This window comes from Rattus rattus, chromosome 1 (genome assembly GCF_011064425.1).
Source record: "Rattus rattus isolate New Zealand chromosome 1, Rrattus_CSIRO_v1, whole genome shotgun sequence".
NCBI classification, from domain to species: domain Eukaryota; kingdom Metazoa; phylum Chordata; class Mammalia; order Rodentia; family Muridae; genus Rattus; species Rattus rattus.
Window position 1 is genome coordinate 211,493,080 of NC_046154.1, and position 24,112 is coordinate 211,517,191.

Consider the following 24,112-nt stretch of genomic DNA (forward strand, 5'->3'; position numbering starts at 1 on the left):
AAGAGTGTCATTGTAGGGGTGGGTTTTGAGGTCTTATATATGCTCAAGTCTGGCTAATTTAACAGTCTCCACCTGGCTCTCTTGGATCAAGATGCAGAACTCTCAGCTCCAGCAGCACCATGCCTGACTGCACACTGCCATGCTTCCTACCATGATGATAATGGACTGAACCTCTCAAACTGTAAGCCAGCCCCAATTAAATGTTTGCCTTTATAAGAGTTGCTGTGGTCATGGTGTCTGTTCACAGTAATGGATACCCTAACTAAGACAATCCTTAAATCTCACTTTTATTTTGCCTACCAACCCACACTGTATATAATATTTTTCTCTCTTAATTATTTTAAAGCAATTTCAACTGTATTTAGTTATTTTTATTAGCCTCTGAATACCATATAATTTGACTGAACAGGCATCTTTTAATTATTAACTAGGTGCTTTCAGAAATCTTGCCCTTTGAGAAACCAAAGTACAGCTGGGCATGGTGCTGCACACCTTTAATCTAGAACTTGGGAGGCAGAGGCAACCAGATCTCTGGGGCTTCAAGGCCAGCCTGGTCTACATAAGGAAGTTCAGGACAGCCAGGACTGTATGTAGAGAGATTCGATATCAAATTCCAAAAAGAACCAGAGTATAAAATGAATAAAAGCACATGCCAGGTTTGAGAAATGGCTTCTTGAATCTGATGGTATGTAAACTCCACATAAAATGATACAGTGGCAAGGAAGGTTGGGGTTTCTGTTGCTTTAAAAAAAAAAAAAAAAAACCCAACAACGATGACTATCAGATTTGGATACCAAAAAATAATCCATAATAAATGGCCAAATACAAACTTTAAACTTTCGAATGACCCTGTACGCAATGAGTGACACTGACTGAGATCTGATTTTGTACTCGGTTTGCGTTGGTTACTTTATCGTGGGGCACAGTGAGCTAGCTCTGTGCCCTGTCACTAGGTAATCCTGACAAGCTCAGTGACAGCGCAGACCAGGACCAACTTACCCCAGAGTGTTGCCTGCCAGCCTGCCCAGAGTCTCAGAACCTGAGAGAAACCACGGCGAGTCACTTGTCCTTCCCGGCCTAGAAGTTCTCCCTGTCCCCGAGCTGCTGTTCAGTTTTGACCTAGAGAAAACCAAGAGAAAAGCATCACATAGCAGCCTCAAGCTGTAGGAGCACAGCTCCAGGTCTCCTGCTCTGCAGGGCCTCGGCCTCACAACTCCCCCCCTCCCCCAGTTGTGCTGACTAAAACAGCACCAGCTGGCAGCTGCCTCACACCCCTGCACTCCTCCCCAGTACAAACTGCCCAGATTTCAAATATAAATAAAACATAGTAAGTAGTAAATTCTTTATATTTTAAAATTAACCATGTTTTTCTTAGAAACAACCAGGTAGAATTCAAATCTTATGAAGCATCCTTCATACACTATAATATTTAAAGACCAAAATGAGTTAACTATCAGAGGCTAACATGATCTAGAAAGTCATTTTAGCCAGCCAGGCAGACAAACACACACCTGTACACCAGCTGCTTAGGAAGCCAAAGCCACAGAACTTGTGACTGACCCAGCATGCAGTACCACCTTTCTTATAACTCAGCACCCCTAGGTGCCATGCCAACTAACTCCTCTACAACTTATAAGATTAACATTGTCTAGAAACTACTACTTGCTTAAAAACTAAACTCAAGAATTAGCAATCTAGGCTGGTGACGACATAATGTTTCCCTAGCATGCCTGGGGACTTATGGGGGTTTACCTCCCCCCTAACAAAAATAATCAATTTAGCTAAAAAAAAAAACAAAAAAACAAAAAAAAAACAAGGTGCAAACTAAAATACCATTTCACTGTATTTTAAACATGATTTTTCTGCTATGCCTTTTTTTAATCACTTGAAGGAAAATCAAAACCTTGGTTTTCTGTAATACCTTCTAAGGTATACTGTATTAATCACAAAATACAGGATAAGGATGTAGCTCGGTGGTAAAGCACTTGTCTACTATATGCTGTATTCTATGTTTGATCCTCAACACTATAAATAACCACATGCTCACATACTCACAAAGTAAACAAAATGTCTTACCCATCATTATTATCAGGTTTACCCAATTCCAGTCTGTCTGGTTGTACTGAAAAACCAATCCTACAAATTCTGCCATCCTAAAAGCAAAAACAAACAAAAACATGTTAAATTTTACAAGAGAAAATTTTAAATTAATTAAAATAAAGTTTTAATTTATTCAATAAGCAGATTTTGCCTGTTACTGTCAACTTGGAAGACAAGGAAGTCCCCTCCAGAAGAAGCACAAACATGAGTGGGAGAGTTTAACACACAGTAACTAAAGGCTATTAAGATACCCTTAAGACAGCCCCGGCAGAATCTGGAGTAAAATTATATAATAACTACATTGAGGAGTCTTCCCTTGCAACTATTAACTAGTTTCAAGATGGAGTAAATCATTTACGCCCAACTCTCTGGGCCAGTGAATTTACACAAAGGAAAGCTGGGCATAGATGAACTCTCAGTGCCTCCCCTTGACCAGAAAGGAAGAACCAATGCATGGTTCAGTTTTCATCTCTCCGCCTATGGTGACTCATTTACCTCAAGAAGAAATGCGGCGTGATTGGGCCCCACGACACACTGTTTAATCGTGGCCTGCTCCAGTACGTTCAAAGGCGGGTGGCTAGGAAACAAGGGAAACGCTTCTAAATAAAACTCTTCTTTTAACTGCACACAGAAAGAACTAATTCCTAAGTGGAATTTTAAGGCAATAAATAAAAGTAACTGATACCTACCATAATCACTACAGTTGCACAGTATACAAACAGTTTAAAATTAGCATTAACGGAGAGGAGACTATAATTTAAATGAGCCTAACTTTGATAGGAAGAGTTAGAGCTGTGGTAGTACACACCTTTAATCCCAAAACAAACAGCAGGTCTCTGTGCTGTGAGTTCAAGGCCCGATCTACACATCAAATTCCAGGCCAGTCAGGGCTACATCTCAAAAGATTCTTAATGTAATCTAATTCTTAATCTAATAAATCCTATTAATCATGTTAGACTAAGGTATAAAAATGAAAGAAAACACAGCTCCACGGTAGGGCAGATGATTAGCATCTCCAGCACCATAAAACCAGCTAAATCTACAACAACTTAAAATTCTTACCTGTTCAAATTGTACTTGTTCAGCTTCTCTGAAACTTCCCGCAACCTTCAAACACAAAAGCCAAGTGTTAGTAAACCAGGGCTGGTCCTGTATGAACAAGATGGCGCCAGCGGACCCGTACCAGTGCTGGGCTGACCCACAGTAACACGCCAAGTGAGTTAACATCACAGCAGTCATTGCAATTCCCTTCCCTTTCTAGCCCATCAGCGGCTCCAGTAATGACCACGCTAACCTCGTTTCTGGTCAGGAAAATGAGGCTTCTAGAGTTTATGTAACAAACACCAGTAGTAGAGAGCAGTTTCCTGAGCTCTGAGCAAATGCCCAATGGAAAACTCATTTTTAAAAACTGCAATTTAACCCAGGCACAGTAGTGCACGCCTTTAATACCAGAACCCAGAAAACAGAGCTCTGTGAGTACGAGGCCAGCCTTTGGGGATTGGGGGGAGTATGACAAACGACTGCTGTCTATGCCAAAGACGTTTTGACAGTATGTGAACATCATGGATTAAATAACTGAGATGCAGAGAGAATCTGTGCACTGTGTGGAAACATCACTGTGTGTCAACGATAAAAAGCTGATGGTCGAGAGTAGGAAACAGCGAACTAGCCGGAAGGAGTTGGTGGGAGTCCAGTAGACGAACTGAAACTCTGACTTTCTCCCAGAGTCTACAAACACATAGACTCATACATATAATACTCATACATATAAAGTAAATAAACTTTTAAAATGTTTCATTAAGACAGAGCTTACAGAGAGACCCAGACCCTGAGTGAGTAAGGAGAACCAGGCATCTCTGAGGTCTACAGCCGGCTACAGTAAAGCTGCTCACTACTGAGGCTCATCTTTGTCAACCATCACACCAACTGATGCCCACCAAAGCACATACTGTAGTTAGAGCATGCAACAGATGCTTTCATTTTTCCAAAAACACAAAACCAAAAAACTGGTAACTTCATTCTTACTACCACGCACCCCACCATCTAAACCCTCAAATTCTCCTCTTATAGCCCAGCCACGAGTTTGCTTTCTTTCCTTAACAACATGTTCCCATGGGTTCTGGAGGTCAGGCTTTTCCACTAAATTCCAGTTTGCTCAATTAATAACACATTTCTGTTTCAAAACGAGATTAAATTGGAGAACAACGCATAGTGGAACTCATAAGCTGTGAGAGAAGGCTAACTAACTAAAAAACAAGGGCAAAATAGCCGGGGACTGTTGTTCCAGAGGGTTGACAGGAGCTTTGGAAGACCTGGAGCAGAGGTTGGAAGACTTCTCTAGCCCACATTCACAAAGAACACACAAAACTTTTCCCAGACTAGAGCCATGGTGTGACAAAGGGCTAGGGCTTAAATGCCCCACACCACAGCGGTGGCACACAGGAAAATGTAAGTTGTTCACTAGCATGTCTTTTTTTATTGGTTCAAAATATACAAATTGGGAGAAGAGATCTTCAAATCTCTCTCAAACCTGGACAATAGCTAAAACTAAAAACTAAATACTTCTGTAGCCTCAAAGAGTATGTCATGTAGATGCTTTTGGGGTTAAACTAAGCTTTGAGAATGTCAAAACGATAAAGTAATTTTTATTAACTCATAAACTCAAGAGCAAATTACAGACTACCAAAGAGATAGAGAAAATGATTTCTGATACCAGCTAATTTTAAGTTTATAAAATGATCTGAAAACTCAGTTAAAGGGAGCCCGAGAACCAAGGCACAGTGGTGCACACTTTAACCCAGTGCTCAGAAGACAGAGACAAGAAGGCCTATGTGAATTAATTCACTGGACTACAGCGAGTTCAAAGTGGCTGGATTGTGAGACTGTCTCAAACAAAAAAAAAAAAAAAAAAAAAAAAAAAAAAAATTGCCAGCCAGACAGCTCAGAAAGTAAAGGAGTTTGCTACAAGTAAACAAACCTGGTGCCGTGAATTCAATCCCGAGAGTCCACATCAAGTTGAGGAAAACCAACTCTAAAGCTGCTCCCTGACCTTCACATACACACCCACATATGCAACCTCTTCACAGCCCAGCCTGCTTGTTCATGCTTGCACTCCCAGCATCCAGGAGGCAGAAACAAGAGGGTCAAGTGTGATGCCTGACTAACGTGCACAGTGAGATCCGGGGCAGCCAGAGGTGCAAAATCTGACACTCGATGTTTCTTAACACCCTGGTAAAAAGATGGTGAGGCCGCACTGTTGTCTCAACACTCGAGGTGGCCAGTCCACAGGACAGTGACACAGGACAGCTGGGCACATAACAAGACGCTGACTCGAAAAGAGAAAGGAAAAAAAGAGAACTCATAATAACTGTCCTAGGCACCCGTGAACTGCACACCAGAACCCACGACACAGTAAGAAGCTGAGGGCCTCTCTCCCTCTCCCTCTCCTCCCTCTCCCTCTCCCCTCCCTCTCCCTCTCCCTCTCCCTCTCCCTCTCCCTCTCCCTCCTCTCCCCCTCTCCGTCCCTCTCCCCCCTCTCCCTCCCTCCCTCTCCCTCCCTCCCCTCTCCCTCCCTCTCCCCCTCTCCAGCTCAGTTCTGCAGGTTCTCATCCATATAAAGAGGGACTATTAGTCGCTGCTGGTCTTTTCAGTCTCAAAATTCTTACTGATAAATAAAAAACAAACAAGTGTATCAGTGTATCAACACATGAAATGTTTATGAAAACGTAGCATTTATTACTAGGGTAGGGCCCACGAAATGTCTCAGCAGGTACAGGCACTTGCTGCCAAGTCTGGTGACCTGAGTTCAATCCCCAAAACCCACATGATGGGAAGGAGAGAACTAAGTTCTTCAAAATTCCTCTGGCCTCCACAAGAATGCCATGACATGTGTGCACATATATAATATATGTTTTCCTATCCATTTGAAACCTCATATATGAACAGACTATATTTTATATAGTCACCTAGAATGTTTTACTGAATATCAACTCAATTCATAAATTCAACCTCAGAAATACATAAAATGGATTGTTCTTTCAAATCTCAGGGCAGTTATAAGTCAACTGGCTCCAGAGCCTACTGACAAGGCAAGCCTCAAGCACAAGTAGGTTCTACTCAAGGTAGGTTCTACCACTTCCCTCTGCAGGACAGAGCACAGCTCTGAGTGTGCACAGGCCAATACATCCACTTACACGGCTGCTTCCCTCGTGCCTTATGTAGCCGCCGCACTAGTCTACTTACTGTAAAGGAGCTCCGTGCAGAAGTCAACACTTCTGCACAAGCTAGATTTCTTCTCATGTCAGTAACACGAGAGTAACATTTCTCTTCCTTTTTAAAAAAAAGATAAGTCTAAAGCTCATCAAATTTCACTTATACGGAAATGTTTCAAAATAACCTCAGAGCTAGAGCAGACAGGCGAGCCTGTGAGGGGCACTAACACAGAGCTGGGCAGGCCGGCAATAAGCCTACGGCAACTCCTTCACTGTGTTGTTCAATACTAAAGATGTACCCCATTCTCCAACTCAGTGCCTCTTACACATATGACTTTCAGATGCAGAGACGAGACTCTAAGAGGCAAGCCGACACTTTCTTCACAGTACCTGTTAAGAGCTAAAGCCCACGGGGCCTGTCCCACTTTCCCAAAGTAGATTCCAAAGGTAATTTTCACAGATCCTACTTAGACAGGGCACACAGTAAGGTTCTTTAAACTCTCTGCCTACTTCCTGCCACATACCACATCTCTCAACATTCACACACAGCCCAAAAGCGTGGAGATCCCTGAAGCTTTGGCTACCAGGGACAGACGGCAACTAACTCCTCACATCCTACCCTCTCTCCAAGTGCTGCTTCCCATGCATGCAGAACTAAGCAAGGAGACTTACTCAGGTCTCCCATTTACCAGCAATCACCGTGTGTGGTCTGCCCTCAGCACATTTCCGTCTGAGCCATTCCCACTGAGCCCATGTGTGTCCAGTTCAGACACCATTGACTGGCAATGTTTCCTGGCGGCCCTAACCTTCTCCCACAGACATCTGTAGCCACCATTCACGTCACATTCCACTGTGAACATCCTGTCCGAAGTGTCTACACAGACATACTACAGTGGACCTGCCGAGTCTTTCCCTAGCCTTCCACACAATCCCATCACTGAAGAGTAAGGTACTTTATAATCCATTTCAGAAAAATAGATTCTTGGTCTCAATACCAATAAAATTAACCTCCAGGCTTCTAAAGAACAACCAATAACTACATGAATATACAAGTTCGTTTTGAGGTTATTTCATTATCTGCCCATGTGAATGGGGGAGTGCTCGGAGGGAGTTGCTGTTATTGCTGCTTGAGACAGGTTCTCATGTAACCCAAGCTGACCTCGAACTGACGATGTAGCCAACGATGACCTTGAGCTTCTGATCCTCCTGCATCCACCTCTTAAGAGATAGGATCCAGTGTGTGCCTCCCACACATGGTTTATAGAACAGTGGGTACTGAATCTACAATCTACAACGGAGCTCCATCCCCAGCCTCCATATTTTTATAAGCAAATCAGCTAACACCGAGACAAAAACTCACTAATTTACCTATCAATAACCACTTTAGAAAACAGCCTTCAAAGTGACCCCACCCTAACTTCTGACTAGCTAACAACTGTGGAATGACGTTCTTATATAACCATAATTTTATTTAGGAATAAAGGGTTTGATTCATAAAAAAATTAGAACAAGCCAGGAAAGGTTATTGGACTGCAGACCTAAACCATGATTAAGAGAATCTTAAATTCATCATTTGGTATTCCACCAGAGAAGACATGCATTGCCAAGACAAATACAAATACATTAAAAATTTAGGGGTTGGGGATTTAGCTCAGTGGTAGAGCGCTTGCCAAGCAAACGCAAAGGCCCTGGGTTCGGTCCCCAGCTCCAAAAAAAAAAAATTGGGAAAGATATACTCTTTTTGCTTTTTTTTTTTTTTTTTGGGTGGGGGTGGTTGTTTGTTTTTCAAGACAAGGTTTCTCTGTCGCCCTGGCTGTCCCTGAACTCAGGTCCACCTGTCCCTGCCTCCAGATACAACTAGATGTGTGCAGCCTAATTGTAGCTACTTAGTTACTCCTGGACACCTAGGGTGCCAAGCAGGAGCCCTTCCCTGATAGCAGAGCATTTCAGTGTGGTTTGTAGGTAACTAAACGATGCTTTCTGAACAGTTCAGGGTAATGCTGAACCTGGCTGTGCTCCACGAATCCAGGCAGGATTCATCTGTAGTGGCATATGCTAGTCATATGAAAAATTCTTTTGCAGAGTGTCAAAACTATTGCTGCTCATGTTACTACAGCGTCAAGCCCACAATGACAGGCTTCCCAGAGTTTCTGAGAAAGCTTAAGTTCTGGTTTGAAAACGCAATGAGACTAGAAAACAAATACCACCCAGTTGTTTTTCTTAAAAAATTTTTTCTAAAATGACAGTCATTTCATTTTAAAAGGGGGAAAATCTGTTTAAACCCCAGCATGGGTAACCAAATTGTCAGTTATCCCTTCAAATATAATAGCTTCTATAAAGAAACTCACTGGTACAATCTAATCTACAACTGCAAAATGGCCACCAAAAAGCTTCTTCCTCCACACGGCCGATGGTTTTCTCGGTCTACCACACTTAAGTGTTTAGGTGATCTACACTGAGACACAAAGATTCAAGAGTTATATATTTTGCTGCCTTACCAAGAACACTCTAAAATGAGATGCTGTTCCCTCTAAATGCAAGGAAGCCTATCACTCTTGGCATGGCTTGGGCAAAGCTTCAGTCTTTCACTAAAGGACCACTATTTTACCTATAACTGAGTCTGAATCATACCTCAAATGTGAGGACGATTAAGAAGACAATCCCAGAATGACTGTGAAATCTCCAGGCGGTTCTATGTTAGAGCATGCGTGTGGGAGCATGCGGTTTTACTAGAGCACACGTGTGGGAGCAGAGTGTCTGCTACACAAATATGAAGCGCTGCCATCAGATCCCCAGCACCAACATAAAGGCAGGGTGATAGTGACCGTGGACTTTAGACAGTCACACACATCACACACAAAATAACAACATGATTGTGCAAATATACTTATACACCACACACATGCATGCACATGCACACACAGTTAAACCATCAATAAATGAAATTTTTAAAATAACACACACAATGGCAAAAATCATTAACCATCTTCTCACAAGCAATCACAAAAATCAACCAAAATAAGCTGGCTATGTACTTTAAAAAGGACCACCCCTTCCCTGGAAAAGGCCATTTCCTTGGTGATATATAACCTGATCTCAGGCTTCGAACCCCTACAAGCCTGTCCACATTTCCTCCCTTTATGTTTGGTCTGACATCATCCTAACCGGTCTAATTCCTTGCCTGCCCAAAGGGAACCATGCCCAGTAGTAACAAATATCTAACATTACTCTTCAATGACCCATCATAGCACAAATGACAGCTGTGAAGGAGAAACATCCACTCCATTCTGCCTTCTGAATCACCACTCACATGAAGGACTTGTATCTGCTTTACCACTTAGGAAAGACTGTCACTTTATGTCACTTATGTAAACGACATAAGACACTCACTCAACCTCAAGAGGCATCAGGATGAGGACATTTCTAAACATGTGCTGTGAATACTTTCTGTGATGCAAGTTTGTAAATGCTCATCTCTTCATCCACATCCTCTAAAAAGGTTTCCAGTTAAAACCTCAACGACAAAAAAAATTTCTGAAACGAAAACAACAAAATTTGGGTCACAAAAACCTTCTGCAAACTACAATAAAGAAATAAAGTAACTTCTTTACAACACAAATTCTTTCTTCCCCGAATCTAATTTCTTTGACTAGAAATTCCTACTTCATGTTACAGATAATATAAGCCAAGGAGACACAAAACCCAAACCATCTGAAAGAAACACTCTGGAGGGAATGCCAAACACAAAAATGAGTCATTTTCCTTTAAACTAAAAATCAACCACGTTATTTTCAACTCCATGCAAAACAGGAAAAGGGAAAGAAGTCTCGTGCCAGACAGACAAAAAGGTCAAAGATAGGGCCTTTTTACACATTACTTTTGATAACTTTGTAAGTCCTGCCTCATCTCACTTCTTTATTCTCCCCCTCCCCTGAGACAGGGTCAGGCCTCACTGGGTAGCTCTGGCCAGGAACTCACTGTGTAACTAGGCCAGACAGGCCTCAAAACCACAGATCCATATGCCTCTGCCCTCTGAGTGCGGGCTGGCACTGAAGGTGCACCCCACTACTACAAGTTAACTTTATTTTTAAACAATAAACTGTACTACAAGGAACCAAACCCTGTCAACATGACAAGACCACTTTAGAGCAATAGTCCAAGAGTGCAGCACCCAGCCAACGTTCACACACCCCATCCATTCTTCAGCCCTGCAGCCTCATACAGGAAGGTCTTGGCCAACTGCAGATGTGTTCTAATCATTCCAGACCCAGTTTTAATTCTACTCACAAATAAAGTCTCAGAACAGACTACTTCATAATATATGAAAACTCTTACCCTTGACATAAACCATAAGCTACAATAAAATACCTGTAATGAAATCTGATTGTTCGGGGTTTAAGATGAGCCTGACCAAGGCTCCATCAGACTGTTGGGCTGAGCAGCTTTTCAGATCTACAGGCTGGCTTCCTGTTGCCCTTATTAAACAGGGCAAGTAGCAGCTCTTTGTCTTTGAAATGGTCATGTCCTGAGCTGCTAACCAAGCTCTGATGAGGGGTTGGACAGCACAGGTGAGTGCCCCAGGCCCCTGCCCCAGCTCCACTGTTACTTTGGCTGGCTTTATTTAACCTTACAGACCTTAGAAAGCTTCCGGCAAGTGGAAATGTAACCACCAGTCTGGTAGAGGTGCTTACAGAGAGAGCAGTTAGAGGTGATTTTGTAATGTATCTTGGACAGAGCCAATCACTTAACTGTTCAGTAAATAGTGGCTATTCCATCAATATTGTAAACTTCTACTTTTCATCCTTAGATTGCACGCTCTACTGAATGTCAAATCTGCCACACACTAGCTTAAACTGGTTGCCAAGCTAAATATGGCCCAATTTAGGCCCTGAAGTCTGGTAAAAGTCTGAGGCTCCAGGAACAGCAAGCCTAGGGACTCAGGGTAGACAGAAAGCTGCAGCCGCTCAGTAACCCTCCGCCCTGGGCTTGCACTCTCCTCATGAGAGGCGGGTCTGTTCAGTGGATTGCTGCTCTCAGATAATGTTCCCAGTCCTGTCTCCTTGGCAGCAGCCCCTAGTCCAAAACTTCATCCTGTCAGTTCTTTTCTCCAGCACAGTCGCTCAGCCAAGCAGTACAACTGTAACCCCAGAGTCGCCGGTAACTCAGCTACTGGAAAACCAGTCAGTCACCCTGAACCCCATGAAGCCAAGCACTTTTCTTAAGTCCAATGTTCCCTCCATAGCGTTACATAACCCTGTTGCCCTTGTTTGGCAAACTCTAAAAAGGCAAAAAAAAAAAACAGTTCATTAATTTCTAAATCCTTACTAGCAAACACATTACACGTTTACTAACTACACATTGATAAATTCATATTCCTTAGCTCTAAGCCCTACATTATTTCAAAATAGTAGAGTCATAGTTTTTTCTTTCCTTTTCAAAAACAATTTTAAAGAGTTTAATTTTATTTTATGTAGAGTGTTTTGCCTAAATGTATACAAGTACACCACACACATGCCCAATGCCTCGGGAGGCCAAAAAACTGTAGCTACAGATGGCTGCAAGCCACCTTATAGGTGCTAAGAATCAAACCAAAGTCCTTTGGAAGAAGAGCATGTGCCCTTGACCACTGAGCTACCTGTATCTCTCTCCAGCTCTATCCCATCCCCTCACTGGTAATAATGTAAAGCACTTCCCCCCCCCACCGCCCCCCCCCCAGCTGGGGACCGAACCCAGGGCCTTGCACTTGCTAGGCAAACGCTCTACCACTGAGCTAAATCCCCAACCCCTGTAAAGCACTTCTTAAGGGTCTGGAGAGACTGCCCAGTAGGTAAGAACTTGCTAAGAAAGCATGAGGACCTATGTTCAAATCCTCAGCAGCCACATAAAAAAGCCAAGTGTAGTAGACATGCCTGCTAACTCACAGTGAAGAACAGACACAGACGGAAGCTGCAAGTTTGCTGACCAACCAGTTGAGCCAGCAGTGCACTTCCAGCTCAGTGAGAAAGCTTATCTTCAGAGAAGTAAGATGGAAACCTATGAAGAAAGATGCCTCCACATGCACCTGCAGCAAAACACACGCATGCACGCACGCACGCACTCACACACACACAAACACACTCTCTCTCTCTCTCTCTCTCTCTCTCTCTCTCTCTCTCTCTCATCTCTCAGAGAAGGTTCTTTAAAGCATACAAAAGGAGTGTTATCCTGTACGAGAACACTCTGGAGGATACACCCCGAGCTCAGCTGGTGCTGCAACAGCCTAAGTAAGTTTCTAAATACTTTGATAATTACCCCCCCCCAAAAAAAGAGTTAATCAGATAGACTGGAAAACACTCAATATCACTTTACACTGTGATAAAGTCTCCCAGTGTCATCCACACTGGAGTCAGTCTCTCCAAACCCTTTAGCTAAATCGGCATTTCTAGGGAAATGTGCTGAAGAGACCAAGGCAGCAGAAGTGGGAAAGGGCAAGAGCTCATTAGGACAAGTAAACCAACACCTATCGTGTTTAAGTGACCTGCCTGAGCCTCACACTGTGAAATGACAGTCTGGGCACTGCGTAGTTTCTGTTGGCAACAAACACACTATGTTGTAACCTCTAAGATGAACCAAATTAAGAATAACTATAGTAAAAATACACTTATCAAATTCTGTTGATTTCTTGAGGCTAGAGAGATGGCTCAACGGTTAGGAGCACTTACTTGGAAGAGCACTGTTTATTCATTTACACTAGGAATTTCATCCCACATCATATTGCTAACTCAAAACTCTTAAGCAGCTAAAGGTCTGACATTAGCTAAGTCTAGGGCTGGCTACTCTAAAATATCATAAACATACAAAGGATTCTCCAAAACATTCATAAGCACAAGAAGTCCATTTCCATTTGGAGAGATTAAGCATAATGCTTCAACTCAGGAGACTGGTTTAAGACAGGACCTTCAGAAACTCACAGTTCACAAACCTTATTAATGCTTCTATAAGATCTGTAATATACAGGAATCTATTAACTCTGCTGACTCTTTTTGTTCCCTAAATTGAAACCAAACAGAAACTCTCTAATAAGATCTTCAGAAGCTAGGGACACTGATTTGATAGCTAAGGCAATCCAAGAGTTAAGAAGACCAAGACTTTTCCATCTCTCTATCCCAGAACCATGGGAAATACAGACTAGACTTCCTCTCAAAGAGCAAAGACAACTGCCTATACTATCTCTTAAACAAAAACCCCCACTTTTCTTATCATTTCACCAACTCAACACAATGTGTCCCCCTTGGTTCACTGTGTAGCCCTGGCTGCCCTGGAACTTGCTATGTATGTAGACCAGACTGTCCTCAAACTCACAAAGATCCACTACCTCCTGAGTGCTGGGATTAAAGATGTGCACCACTACACCCAGTCTGAACAGATCTGTTTTATAGTTAACAACATGAACAACTCCACCTGACCTACAGGTAAGTATCTACAGAGCAAGAGCATTTTGTAAAGCAGTGTCTCAGACGGAAGGAAGGTTGTCTCTGAACGCCTGGATTAGGAGTATGCACCATGCGGCTGGAGCTGCATTCTTTAAACTGAAACAACATGAAGCAAACAGCTCTCAGGCAGAGCTTTACCAATCAACGCCAATCTGCTGCCTTTAAGAAGACAGCAGGGGTTTCCACAGGTTTTCCCTGGACTACTCAGGCAAACTTTACTCATCCACCAAAAACCTTGTTTCTTATTGAAAGCAGATTTATATACTCAGAAATGAGTCTGAAAATTGTACCAAATGCTCTTTAAAATCTCTACCTACTGGGTTCTTAACAATGAACTTCTAATGCAGAAAGCCTTCCTTTAGTATAATTCTGGTACATAGAGCACATAAAGAAAACAACTATTTCTTAACACATCTAAAGACATTTAAGATTCACCAAAAATACTTAAGGTCACATGGAAGGGAGAATTCTAAAATTTGATTAGTACAATCAGAGAGATAGACAGATAAGAGACACACACACACACACACACACACACACACAATCTTTTAAACATTTCTTTTTTTTTTTTTTTTTTTTTCAGAGCTGGTGACCGAACCCAGGGCCTTGAGCTCGATAGGCAAGCGCTCTACCACTGAGCTAAATCCCCAACCCCACACAAAATCTTTTAAAATGTTACTAAACATTAACAGAAATTCTCAGGAGATTGTCTTAAAAGCCTAAATTGTAAGATGTATGAAATTCTTACAGAATTCTTATTTCCTTACATGTAAATTGTTTATTTAAACTAGCCTCTAGATCTTAAAAAAAAAATCTGAATTGGGGCTGTAGAGATAAAGGAAGCTCAGTAGCTAAGAGCACTGGCTGCTCTTCCAGGACAAGAGTTCAAGTCCCAGCACCCACAAGGAGGTTCACAACCATCCACGGGACCCAAAGTCCCCACTAACCAAATCTAAATTATGTAAATTCAGTAAGTAGACTGAAACTGCCTGTAATTCCAAGAGCTGTGGGTCCAAGAAGTTGTGAGAAGTCCCAGCTGCTTTAAGAGAAAGAAAAGTATCCGGGAAAATACCACACAAATACAGCACTCAGAATCCTTCAAATGCAAGTGGAGGACGTAAGGAGACCAGCAGAGGCTGTCAGCGGGCAGGAGGTGCCTTGGGAAGAGATTTCCAGGGGAAACAAAGGTCTGCACAGGCACTTCTCTAAAAATAGAAAAGATACCTTTAGGCTGCTGAGTTTGCAAATCTTTTCTGCACTCCACTTGAAGCAAATCTAAGGACTCCACCTTACACTTCTCTAAACTCTTCTAGTTTCAAGTTATTAGCTTGGCAGTGTCTATAAAGCAGACAAGCCAGACCAATTCTAACCACAACATCTAGAACTTAAAAGCCTGGCCTTCAAATTAAATCATGGTGGTGATCTGAAATACTCAGGATGCTTAGCATGTGTCCACATGAAAACACTTGCAAATAATTTTAAATTATCATTTTATGTGTATGAGTATTTCCCCTGCATACATGTCTGTGCACTACTTGCATGGCTGGTGCCACAGAGAGCAGAAGATGGAGTTGCAGAGGGTTGGCTGTGAGCTGTCAGATGGGTGGTCCTCTGTAAGAGCCACATGTGCTCTTAGCTACTGAGCCATCTCTCCAGCCCCAGTGAGTACATCTTTAAAAGCGCTTTTTAAAGTCTGTTTTGTTGAAGATTACTATTGTGTATGTCTCTCCTACCTGTGGTCTGAGGGAGGAGAGGGGACCTGGTGCAGTGACAGTTCTTACGGTCGATCGTTCAATGAGGAAAGCAGGAATTGTTCGTGTCTGACACCAGAGTGCTTTGCTTAGTTGTGAAGCTTTCTCCATCCTGGCATGCTGGCATGAGAGTGTGGACTGGAGACTACTGGGATTAATTATTACAGTGCTATCACGCTCTGGCTTTGAGCTTAGAAACGGAAGGCACAGTTACTCTATGACCAGTTATATCTTGTGGTTGTCACAGGTTTCAAATGCCTCTTCAAGTTCTTTTTCTTGAGACAGTGTCTCATTGTAGCTCTCCTAGGCACAACTTGTTATTTAGACCAGGCTGGCCTATAACTCACAAGAAAGTCTCCAGCCTCAGACTCTCCAGTGCTAGTATTAAAGTGCGGCCAAGCCCCTCTCGGTGCTTATCTTTGAATGGAGAAGTGGTGCCTGGATTCACCTATGTTCTCTTCATCCAAAATAGCACTGCCCATAAATAACAGCAGTGGTGCCCAGCACCCCGGCCCCTCTAGCCCGTTCCTATTCAGCATGTCCTCCTCTCATCAGCAGGGGTAAAGTAGAAACAGCAAGAGCAGCTACTCTGCCCCAGTTCCCCAGCAGCTCAAATGTCTATGTAAAGTTTGATTTAATAGAAGAGTTCATTCTGGAATAATGGCACAGTATCAGGCCAGCCTCGGCTACACAGCAAGACTTGGGGGGGTCGGGGGAGGGCAACCCTCACCACCTATTGTATCAGAGCCTCTACACACAGAACCCTGGTGACGCTTACTTGAAAGGTCTGCCATAAAACAAACTCGTTTCCAGTTTTAGGTTTTGCCAGTGTACCATTTCACATAAAAGAGAAACTATTATAGACTATAAACCCCACAGTCTGCTGGGTTTAACTATCTCTAGCACAAAAAGAAAAAAGAAAAAGAAAAAAATAGAAAACTAAAACTACCTCAAACCACAATTAAGAAAAGAGATTTTCTTTGATGCACATAATGCTCACTGAAATTTCTTAGCCACTGTTTAATTTGGCTTCCAGTAAGTCTAAAAGCTGATTTTACTTAATTGGTCACTTCCTATTAGTGCTCATTGGAAACTCTGGTCAGTCTAGACTTTGAATTCAGATGTATGTAGGCCCAAAAACCTGCCAGTGCCTGTGTCCTCATCTTCCAGTGGCAACAGAAGGCCGGAGACAGGGCTTCTTTTGATTTCAAATAGATGATCAAAAAAGAACAACAGGAACTGTGTGAGCAAAATAAACACTGGGCCTGTCTTTTCACAGGCATACAATATTTACTGTAAGTTCACTCACTGCATGTCTTATTCAATTAAAAGCTTCAAAAACATGAAAAATGTATGATGAATACTACTTTTAAAATTAACTATAAACATCAGAACATCCCTTTCAGCAAAGCTACATAGTGTCCATTTCTAGCAAACCCTCATCCTCTACAGTACTTGGGATTGATCCTAGAACCTCGCCATGATGGGCAAGTGAGATAAACACTGAGCATTCATTCCCCAGTCCTGGTTCTAATACACTCCAACGTGTGCTAATGCCATTTTCCCATGTGGGAAAGGTACATTTATTATAGTAGTGATTTATTACAGTAATAACCTACTATGCTGGCTAGTCTTAAGTCAGTCTGACACAACTAGAGTCATCAGAGGAGGGAACCTCAACTGAGGAAATGCCTCCGTAAGACTGGGCTGTGGCAAGTGTATAGGGCATTTTCTTAATTAGCGACTCTTGTGGGAGGGTCCAGCCCATGGTGAGTGGTGCCATGCCTGGGCTGGTGGTCCTGGGTTCTATAAAACAGGCTGAGAAAGCCAAGGGGAGTAAGCCAGTAAGCAGCACCCCTCCATGGCCTCTGCATCAGCTCCAGCCTCCAAGTTCCAGCCTTGCTTGAGTTTCTGCCCTCACTGCTTTTAATGATGAAACCATTCTATGGAACTGTGAGTGAAATGAACCCTTTCCTCCCCAAGTAGCTTTTGGTCACAGTGTTTCATCACAACAAGAGTGACCCTACGACAGCCACCCAAAAAGATTTCTGGAACCCAGTCTCCTTATGAAACCTACTGAATGCAAATTTCTTCTCATATCATTCAATGCCTGGGAGAAAGCCTGGAGCACAGACTCCACAGAACAATTGCACAACTCAACACAGTAGAGCAGAGCCATTAACCCAGGTCATGTGTCTGCAGAGAAAGGCAGCCAGCCCTGAGTCTGACCAATCAACACAAGGAACTCATGGACAAAGAAATGCTATCTTCACAGTAAAACACAAAGTTAAATACTAACCACTGGCCACATTCAGTCTAGGTCAGGGAAGAGTAGCTGGTGGCTCACACTTCCTCACTGAGACACCTCATCAACAGGCTGCGGTAACCCTGCTTCTGGTCCCTTGTTACTCTAACCTCTGTGCTCTTGAGGGGCTCTGTGACAGCCATGTCCACTCCAACACTTCTGTCTTGAGGTACCACGATGATTCTAAGTTATACTTCCACCAGACATACTATGTGCACTGTGTGCAATCAGTGTCAGACTGCCAGTGCTGCTGTATGAAATGCACAGTATCACTCTGCTCACGGTACCCAAATCGCTTTCTGAACGGCTAGGTCTACTAGTATTGGCTCATCACCTTTCTTAGTAGTGGCTCAGAAGAAAGTCTGAGCTGCAGTTGCCCCTGAGTTTACTCACCCTCCCTCAGTACATGTGCTCGGCTCAGAAAGAGTGAGGCATCAATGAAGTCACGTGGCCCAAGCTTAAGTCAGACATAAAAGCCGTTCTTGAGTCTTCCAAACACTGAGCTGCCACAAAAGAAGGCTAAGGTTCCTGTGGCCTCCATGCTGAAGACACACCTATGGAGCCACTATGGCAGTGTTCAAGCGCAACTGCATAGGGTAGACCAGAACAGGGCCCAAGCAGCTGAGCTCTGTAAAGCCCCAGAAGTGACAGGTAATAATAGCAAATGGTCTATGTTGTTTTACCCAGTGAGCCTGACGTGAGTTGTGATGCCTAGGCCATAAAAGCCGAGTGATGATCAAAGAGGAGCTCACTGTTTCCTCTGGCTTCGTTCCCACTGCCTAGGAATAAAGCCTCAGCTATGCTTGGACATCTTCCTGTAACTGAATTACATTAAAAACAAGGCCAGGGACTTAGAGGGTGGAGCTCAGTGTTCCTGGCACAGCACTTGCCAAAGTACAGGAGACCCTGTGGCACAATCCCTGCACTGCCAAAGGAAGGAAGGAAGGAAGGAAGGAAGGAAGGAAGGAAGGAAGGAAGGAAGGAAGGAAATCCTTCACATTAATCCACACTCGTAAACCCCCTTACACATTAACTCAAATACATTCTTTTCAAATTCATATATCTTTGCACAAATAAAGACCTTTCCTTAAAGAGCATCAACAGCAACAAACCAGGTTCCCTTGTCTACCTTGGTAACTAACACAGCCCTGACAGGCTAACAACTGCACACACAGTAATCCATTCCCACAGCTCCTCACCTACAGGACCCTCCTACAGCACAGCCGGTAGCAGGATCGAGCAACAACAACAGCCTGACTCCTCACCCTAGCAGGATCCTGCAAAAGAAATAAAGCTAAGACCCAAACCATGGCCACCGGCTTATCTCTTAGAAAAGATCTCTAAACACCTCCCAGTCCAAGACTACAAACTGAACTCAAGCAGAGGCTGGGTGTAAGGTGTTATCTAACCATAACACAGTACAATGCAAATATTCCCAAAGTAAAAGTGGAGATCACACAAGGCTCATTTCACTAGGTCTAGGAAAAGTAATATTGAGAATACATTGTAAGACACAACACTGAATCAGAAAACAAATTATCCACATTTCAGCACCAATGAGGCCGGCACAGTGGCACCCTGTAATTTTCACCCTGTGGCCGTTTCAGATCAGGATTCTCAAGACCAGAGAAGGCATGACACCTGGTCTTTATTTTTAAAGGAGAGACGTTTCTAAAATACTGTGTACGTGTGTGTTCTGTGCGAGATGCACCTACCAGTGTGCACACGAGTGTAGAGACCAGACTCGGTGTCATTTCTCATCTGGCCCTCCCTCATTTTAGAGAGCATCTCTCACTGGGATCTTGGCCTCACTGGCTGGGAGCCCAGGGACCTCCTTGGTGCTATGATTTCAACCCTGCGCCCCCAGACCCAACTCTTTTTGTTTAGTTTGGTTTGGTTTGGTTTTGGACACACACTCAGTTTTTTACTTGGGTGCCAGGGACAGAATTTAGTTCCTCATGCATAGCCAGCAAGCAATTTACCAACCAGCCTATCTCTCACCAACCCTGAGATCCAGTTTTTAAAACAAAAGTTTAAGTTAATGAAAACAGAAAATGTGTTTCAAGAATAGAATGGTGGGCCAGGTGTGGGGGCACAGGGCTTTAGTCACAGCAAGGGGGGTGGGAGGTGCAGGTCGATCTGAAAGTCTATGACCTGCCACAGCTACGGTCTCAAAATAAAAGTGGACAGCCTGGGGTTGGGGATTTAGCTCAGTGGTAGAGCGCTTGCCTAGGAAGCGCAAGGCCCTGGGTTCGGTCCCCAGCTCCGAAAAAAAAAACCAAAAAAAAAAAAAAAGTAGACAGCCTGAATACAGGATGAGAGTGAGTGTGTGTGTGTGTGTGTGTGTGTGTCTGTGTCTGTGTGTGTGTGTTATGTGTATATCCCTAAAGAAAAACATAACCAAACATGTTTGTAAAAATGTCTTCATGATAAAATTCAAATGAAAATTTTTGTTTTGAAAACTGTTTTATATCAATATAAGGCAAGTAGAAAAATTTAAATATGCACCATTTCCTGGATGACTATCTTTTTTTAAATTATAAGGGGTAAAAATGGTAAAGTGGTGGCACCACTAGACAGTGGTGGCACTCACCTAAATCCCACACTTGGAAGGCAGAGGCAGACAGAGCTCTGAGTTGAAGCCAGCCTGGTCAACAGTCAGGGATACATGGAGAAACCTTGTCCTCCTTCCCCCCATCGCCTCGTAAAAAACAAAAGCAAAGTGGTATAGAAAACCCACATATAGGGGATTAAGTATCAGACTCTCAAACAGCTAAGTGAAGTATAATATATGAATGCATTCACTTTGAAAACATGGAAGACATTTAACTAAGCCTATGAGGTAGAGTATCAGAGAATGTACTGGTTTGTTTTGATTTTTTCTGCATGTTTGGAAACACTCATAGTTGAACACTAGAAAAAAAAAATGTATTTGTTTTCAAAGGAGGTCTGAGTCTAGCCCAAGCTGACATATCAACCTGTCTCAGCCTCCTTCCTCACTGCTGGATTACAAACCACGGGTGTAAACTACGACACCTGACTAGAAACTTCAAAAACAGTAGTCAGCATCAGAAGAATTACAAAACTACAGAGAAGGTCCGCAGGTTGGAAAGGTCTTCTCCATTTCATTCAAGGAAAGGCAAAGTCAAAACCAGAAACAAAGGAGGAGGAAGGGGAAGAGGAAAAGAAGGAGGAGGAGGAAGAGGAGGAGGAGGAGGGGGAGGAGGAGGAGGGGGAGGAGGAGGAGGCGGCGGCGGCTGAGCTGGCTCCACAGGTTACAACCAACAGCAACCACTGGTCACACAGACCGCAGAGCTCATGGTCAGAACCCAGGCGTGTCAGCGTGTAAAGTGAACAGGACTCAGCACTGGCTGTAGCACATACATGCACATGTACCCTACACCACAACACATAAATAACAAAACATAACTCTTTTGAAATCAAGACTGAATTCATTTTTTCCCTAAAACTCATAATCTAGCTGTGGGTCTCATGCCCTCAGATGGCCCAAAGCTTATCTAACATGCACAAAGTTTCATCCCAGAAAAGTACATAAACTGAGCATAATGATGCATGCTGGGAAGTAGAGGCAGTAAATAGTACCAGGGACTCAACTACGAAATGAGTTTGAGGCCAGCCCAAAGAACTTGAGACCCCAAGATAGAGCGATATATGGACAGGCGGGAGGACATGATGGTGCATACCTTTAATCCAGCACTAAAAAGCAGAAGCAGGTGAACAGATCTGAGTTCAATTTGCTGTGAAGCCCAGGCTGACAAAGGTGTTTCTTTCTGCCTAGAAAGCTCTCTGTTCTGCTCACTTCCCTATCAGGCACCTCACAGCCCTCCATCATCCCACTAAGCTACCACCTATTCACTACCCCAGCCTCATTTTAAAAGCATTTTCAGTCAACCTTCCCTCCTCCCTAGACTAGGTTACCACCTCAGATGAAGGATCCTGAATCCTCTTAGACGAACAACCATATAGGAGCTGGCATGCCCAGAAAGACTGACATGTAGCAGAGGCTCCAAAATCTTGCTAAATTAATGACAAAGTCCTATTTTAAATAAATTATCTTAAAGAAATGCAGACACACATACAAAGTCCTCACAATATTACTAACAAGCTAAGTAACAATAGAAGAGTCAGATGAGTCAGGTTCTCATTTTACGTACCTCTGTGCTATGTCATTATCTACAGCACAGGACAACTGCCCACAGTGAGCAAGTGAGCAGAAAGGCATGCAGAGTGTAAGCCCCGCTACCCAATGCCATCAATGCTCTTCCACCAGAGTCAAAGCACAGGGAAACAGCAACCAGGATTTAAGGGCAGTGAGCCTTTCATTTGCAGACAAACAAAAACACTGTCGACATGTATCATCTATTCTCTCTCTCTCTCTCTCTCTCTCTCTCTCTCTCTCTCTCTCTCTCTCACACACACACACACACACACACACACACAGCGCTCTGAACTGTAATTGAAATTCTAATTATCAGGCCAGCACTCAGGAGGCAGGAACAGGCAGATCTCCCTGAGCTCTGGACTAGGTTGGGTTATTATATAGTCAGGCCATATCTCAGCTCAACAATAAGTAATAAACACAAAAACAAGATTAATAACTCTCAAAAGTACCTAATAGAGAAAACTTAATTACATCTGTTTCCTGGGGGACAGGGATGTGTGCCTGTGTAAACCAAACATGGGGGTCAGAGGACATAGGACTGGCAGTGTCCTCTCTCCTCCTCCACGTGGCTTCCGGCTTCAGGCTGTCAGGCTTACAGCACACACTTTTGCCTGCTGGGCCATCTTTGCCAGCTCAAGAAAGTGTTCTTTTCTATTGCTAGTACCCGGACAAAATGCCAAAACCACACAGCGTAGTTACATGAAAACTCTACCACTCTTGCAACCTTCTTACTAGTCTATAACTGCTTCAAAATAAAGAAAAAAAAAATGACCCACAGTACAACCCCAGTAAGTTACTCTTTGGAATGTCTAATCTTTGGCCTTACTCTTTCTTGATGACTCAGAAAAAGCTCCAAACACTTCTCAACCCAAAGAGCAAGGAAGAGCTGGTCTGCAGAGGTTCCCGGAGGAACATGCTCGCTGTGAGAGGCAAAAGGGAAGGTCATCTGCACTGCCCTTAAGCTCTGAGAACAGCACAGCCAGGATCTGCACAGGCTAAAAGCTCAACTACTCCCTTACCAATCAAGCAGCATTGCCACTTGCCGGTGGCCTAGTTCTCTACCCAAACAAACTGTAAGCTTCCCTCTGAGTACCTTAGAGTTCTGGGAGAGGCTAATGTCTGTATAACTTAACCTGATTTTGTTGTTGTTTTTCGAGACAGGGTTTCTCTGTGTAGTCCTGGCTGTTCTGGAACTTGCTCTGTAGACCAGGCTGTCCTCAAACTCAAGAGATTCCTTCTTCTATCTCCAGAGTGCGGAGATTAAAGCAAGAGCCACCACTTCCTGGCTTCTATCTTTTTCTTTGTCAATTTTATGGTTAAAAACAAAATGTAAACAAAATATTATAAATGATTCCTTGCGTTCTGTTCTTATACAGTGAGTGTGCATGAAGACATGCATGTGTGCTTATATTCACCAGAATATTCTCCTTTGATGACAGCTATGAACTGAAGTACAGGAGGAAGAAAGGGTAGGAGCAATGGAGACCCAGCGGTTTAGCTCTTATCATCTGCTGTCACCAACTAATCTTGTTTTCCAGGGTAAGGATGGACCCAGACCTTGTGCACCACAGGCTACCCTCTTGTGTAACAAGTAATTTTAGGACAAAGGATAGCTCAGAGCCCTTTAAATGGTACTCTTCACATTGTGTTGCTAATGACAGTGGGCATCAGGTACTATGAGAAAGCAGCCCTATAGTAAACCAAGAACTCTACCTGGAAAAAGCCTGAATCAATGACTCACTACAATCCAACTGGGATATGCTACTTATATAAATAATATTGAGAGGAGCGGTCTTTCCATGCCAAAACCTTCAGGTTTGGGGGACACAGCATTCTTAGACAAGTGGGGAGGGTGGGGGGATAATGGCCATGCCTGTAATCCAGCAATATGGAGGCTGAGGGCAAGCCTGGACTACACAGCAAAATCCTTTTTATTTATAAATAAATAAATACTACAGCCAAATAAAATAAGAGTGACTAATGTCTGTGAAAGGAAGGCAGATGCTTCCTAGCAACGGAAAGAAGCAGAGGCTACAGAGACACACTGCCACTCAAGAGCTTTGCCAAACAACAATTCCTCTGGAAGTACA

The 24,112-nt window shown here is 43.2% G+C and overlaps 1 protein-coding gene across 2 annotated transcripts in view; it reads right to left on the reverse strand.

The window, feature by feature from the left end:
* Ubr5 (ubiquitin protein ligase E3 component n-recognin 5) overlaps positions 1-24,112 on the reverse strand; it is a 107,385-nt gene that overhangs the window by 71,997 nt on the left and 11,276 nt on the right. For both annotated transcript variants that reach the window (XM_032914587.1, XM_032914586.1), the window contains exons 2-5: positions 3,163-3,207; positions 2,596-2,677; positions 2,077-2,153; positions 1,000-1,119 (exon numbers count right to left, since the gene is read on the reverse strand). In XM_032914587.1, the coding sequence (XP_032770478.1) occupies positions 1,000-1,119; positions 2,077-2,153; positions 2,596-2,677; positions 3,163-3,207 (324 nt within the window). The remainder of the gene's footprint in view (positions 1-999; positions 1,120-2,076; positions 2,154-2,595; positions 2,678-3,162; positions 3,208-24,112) is intronic.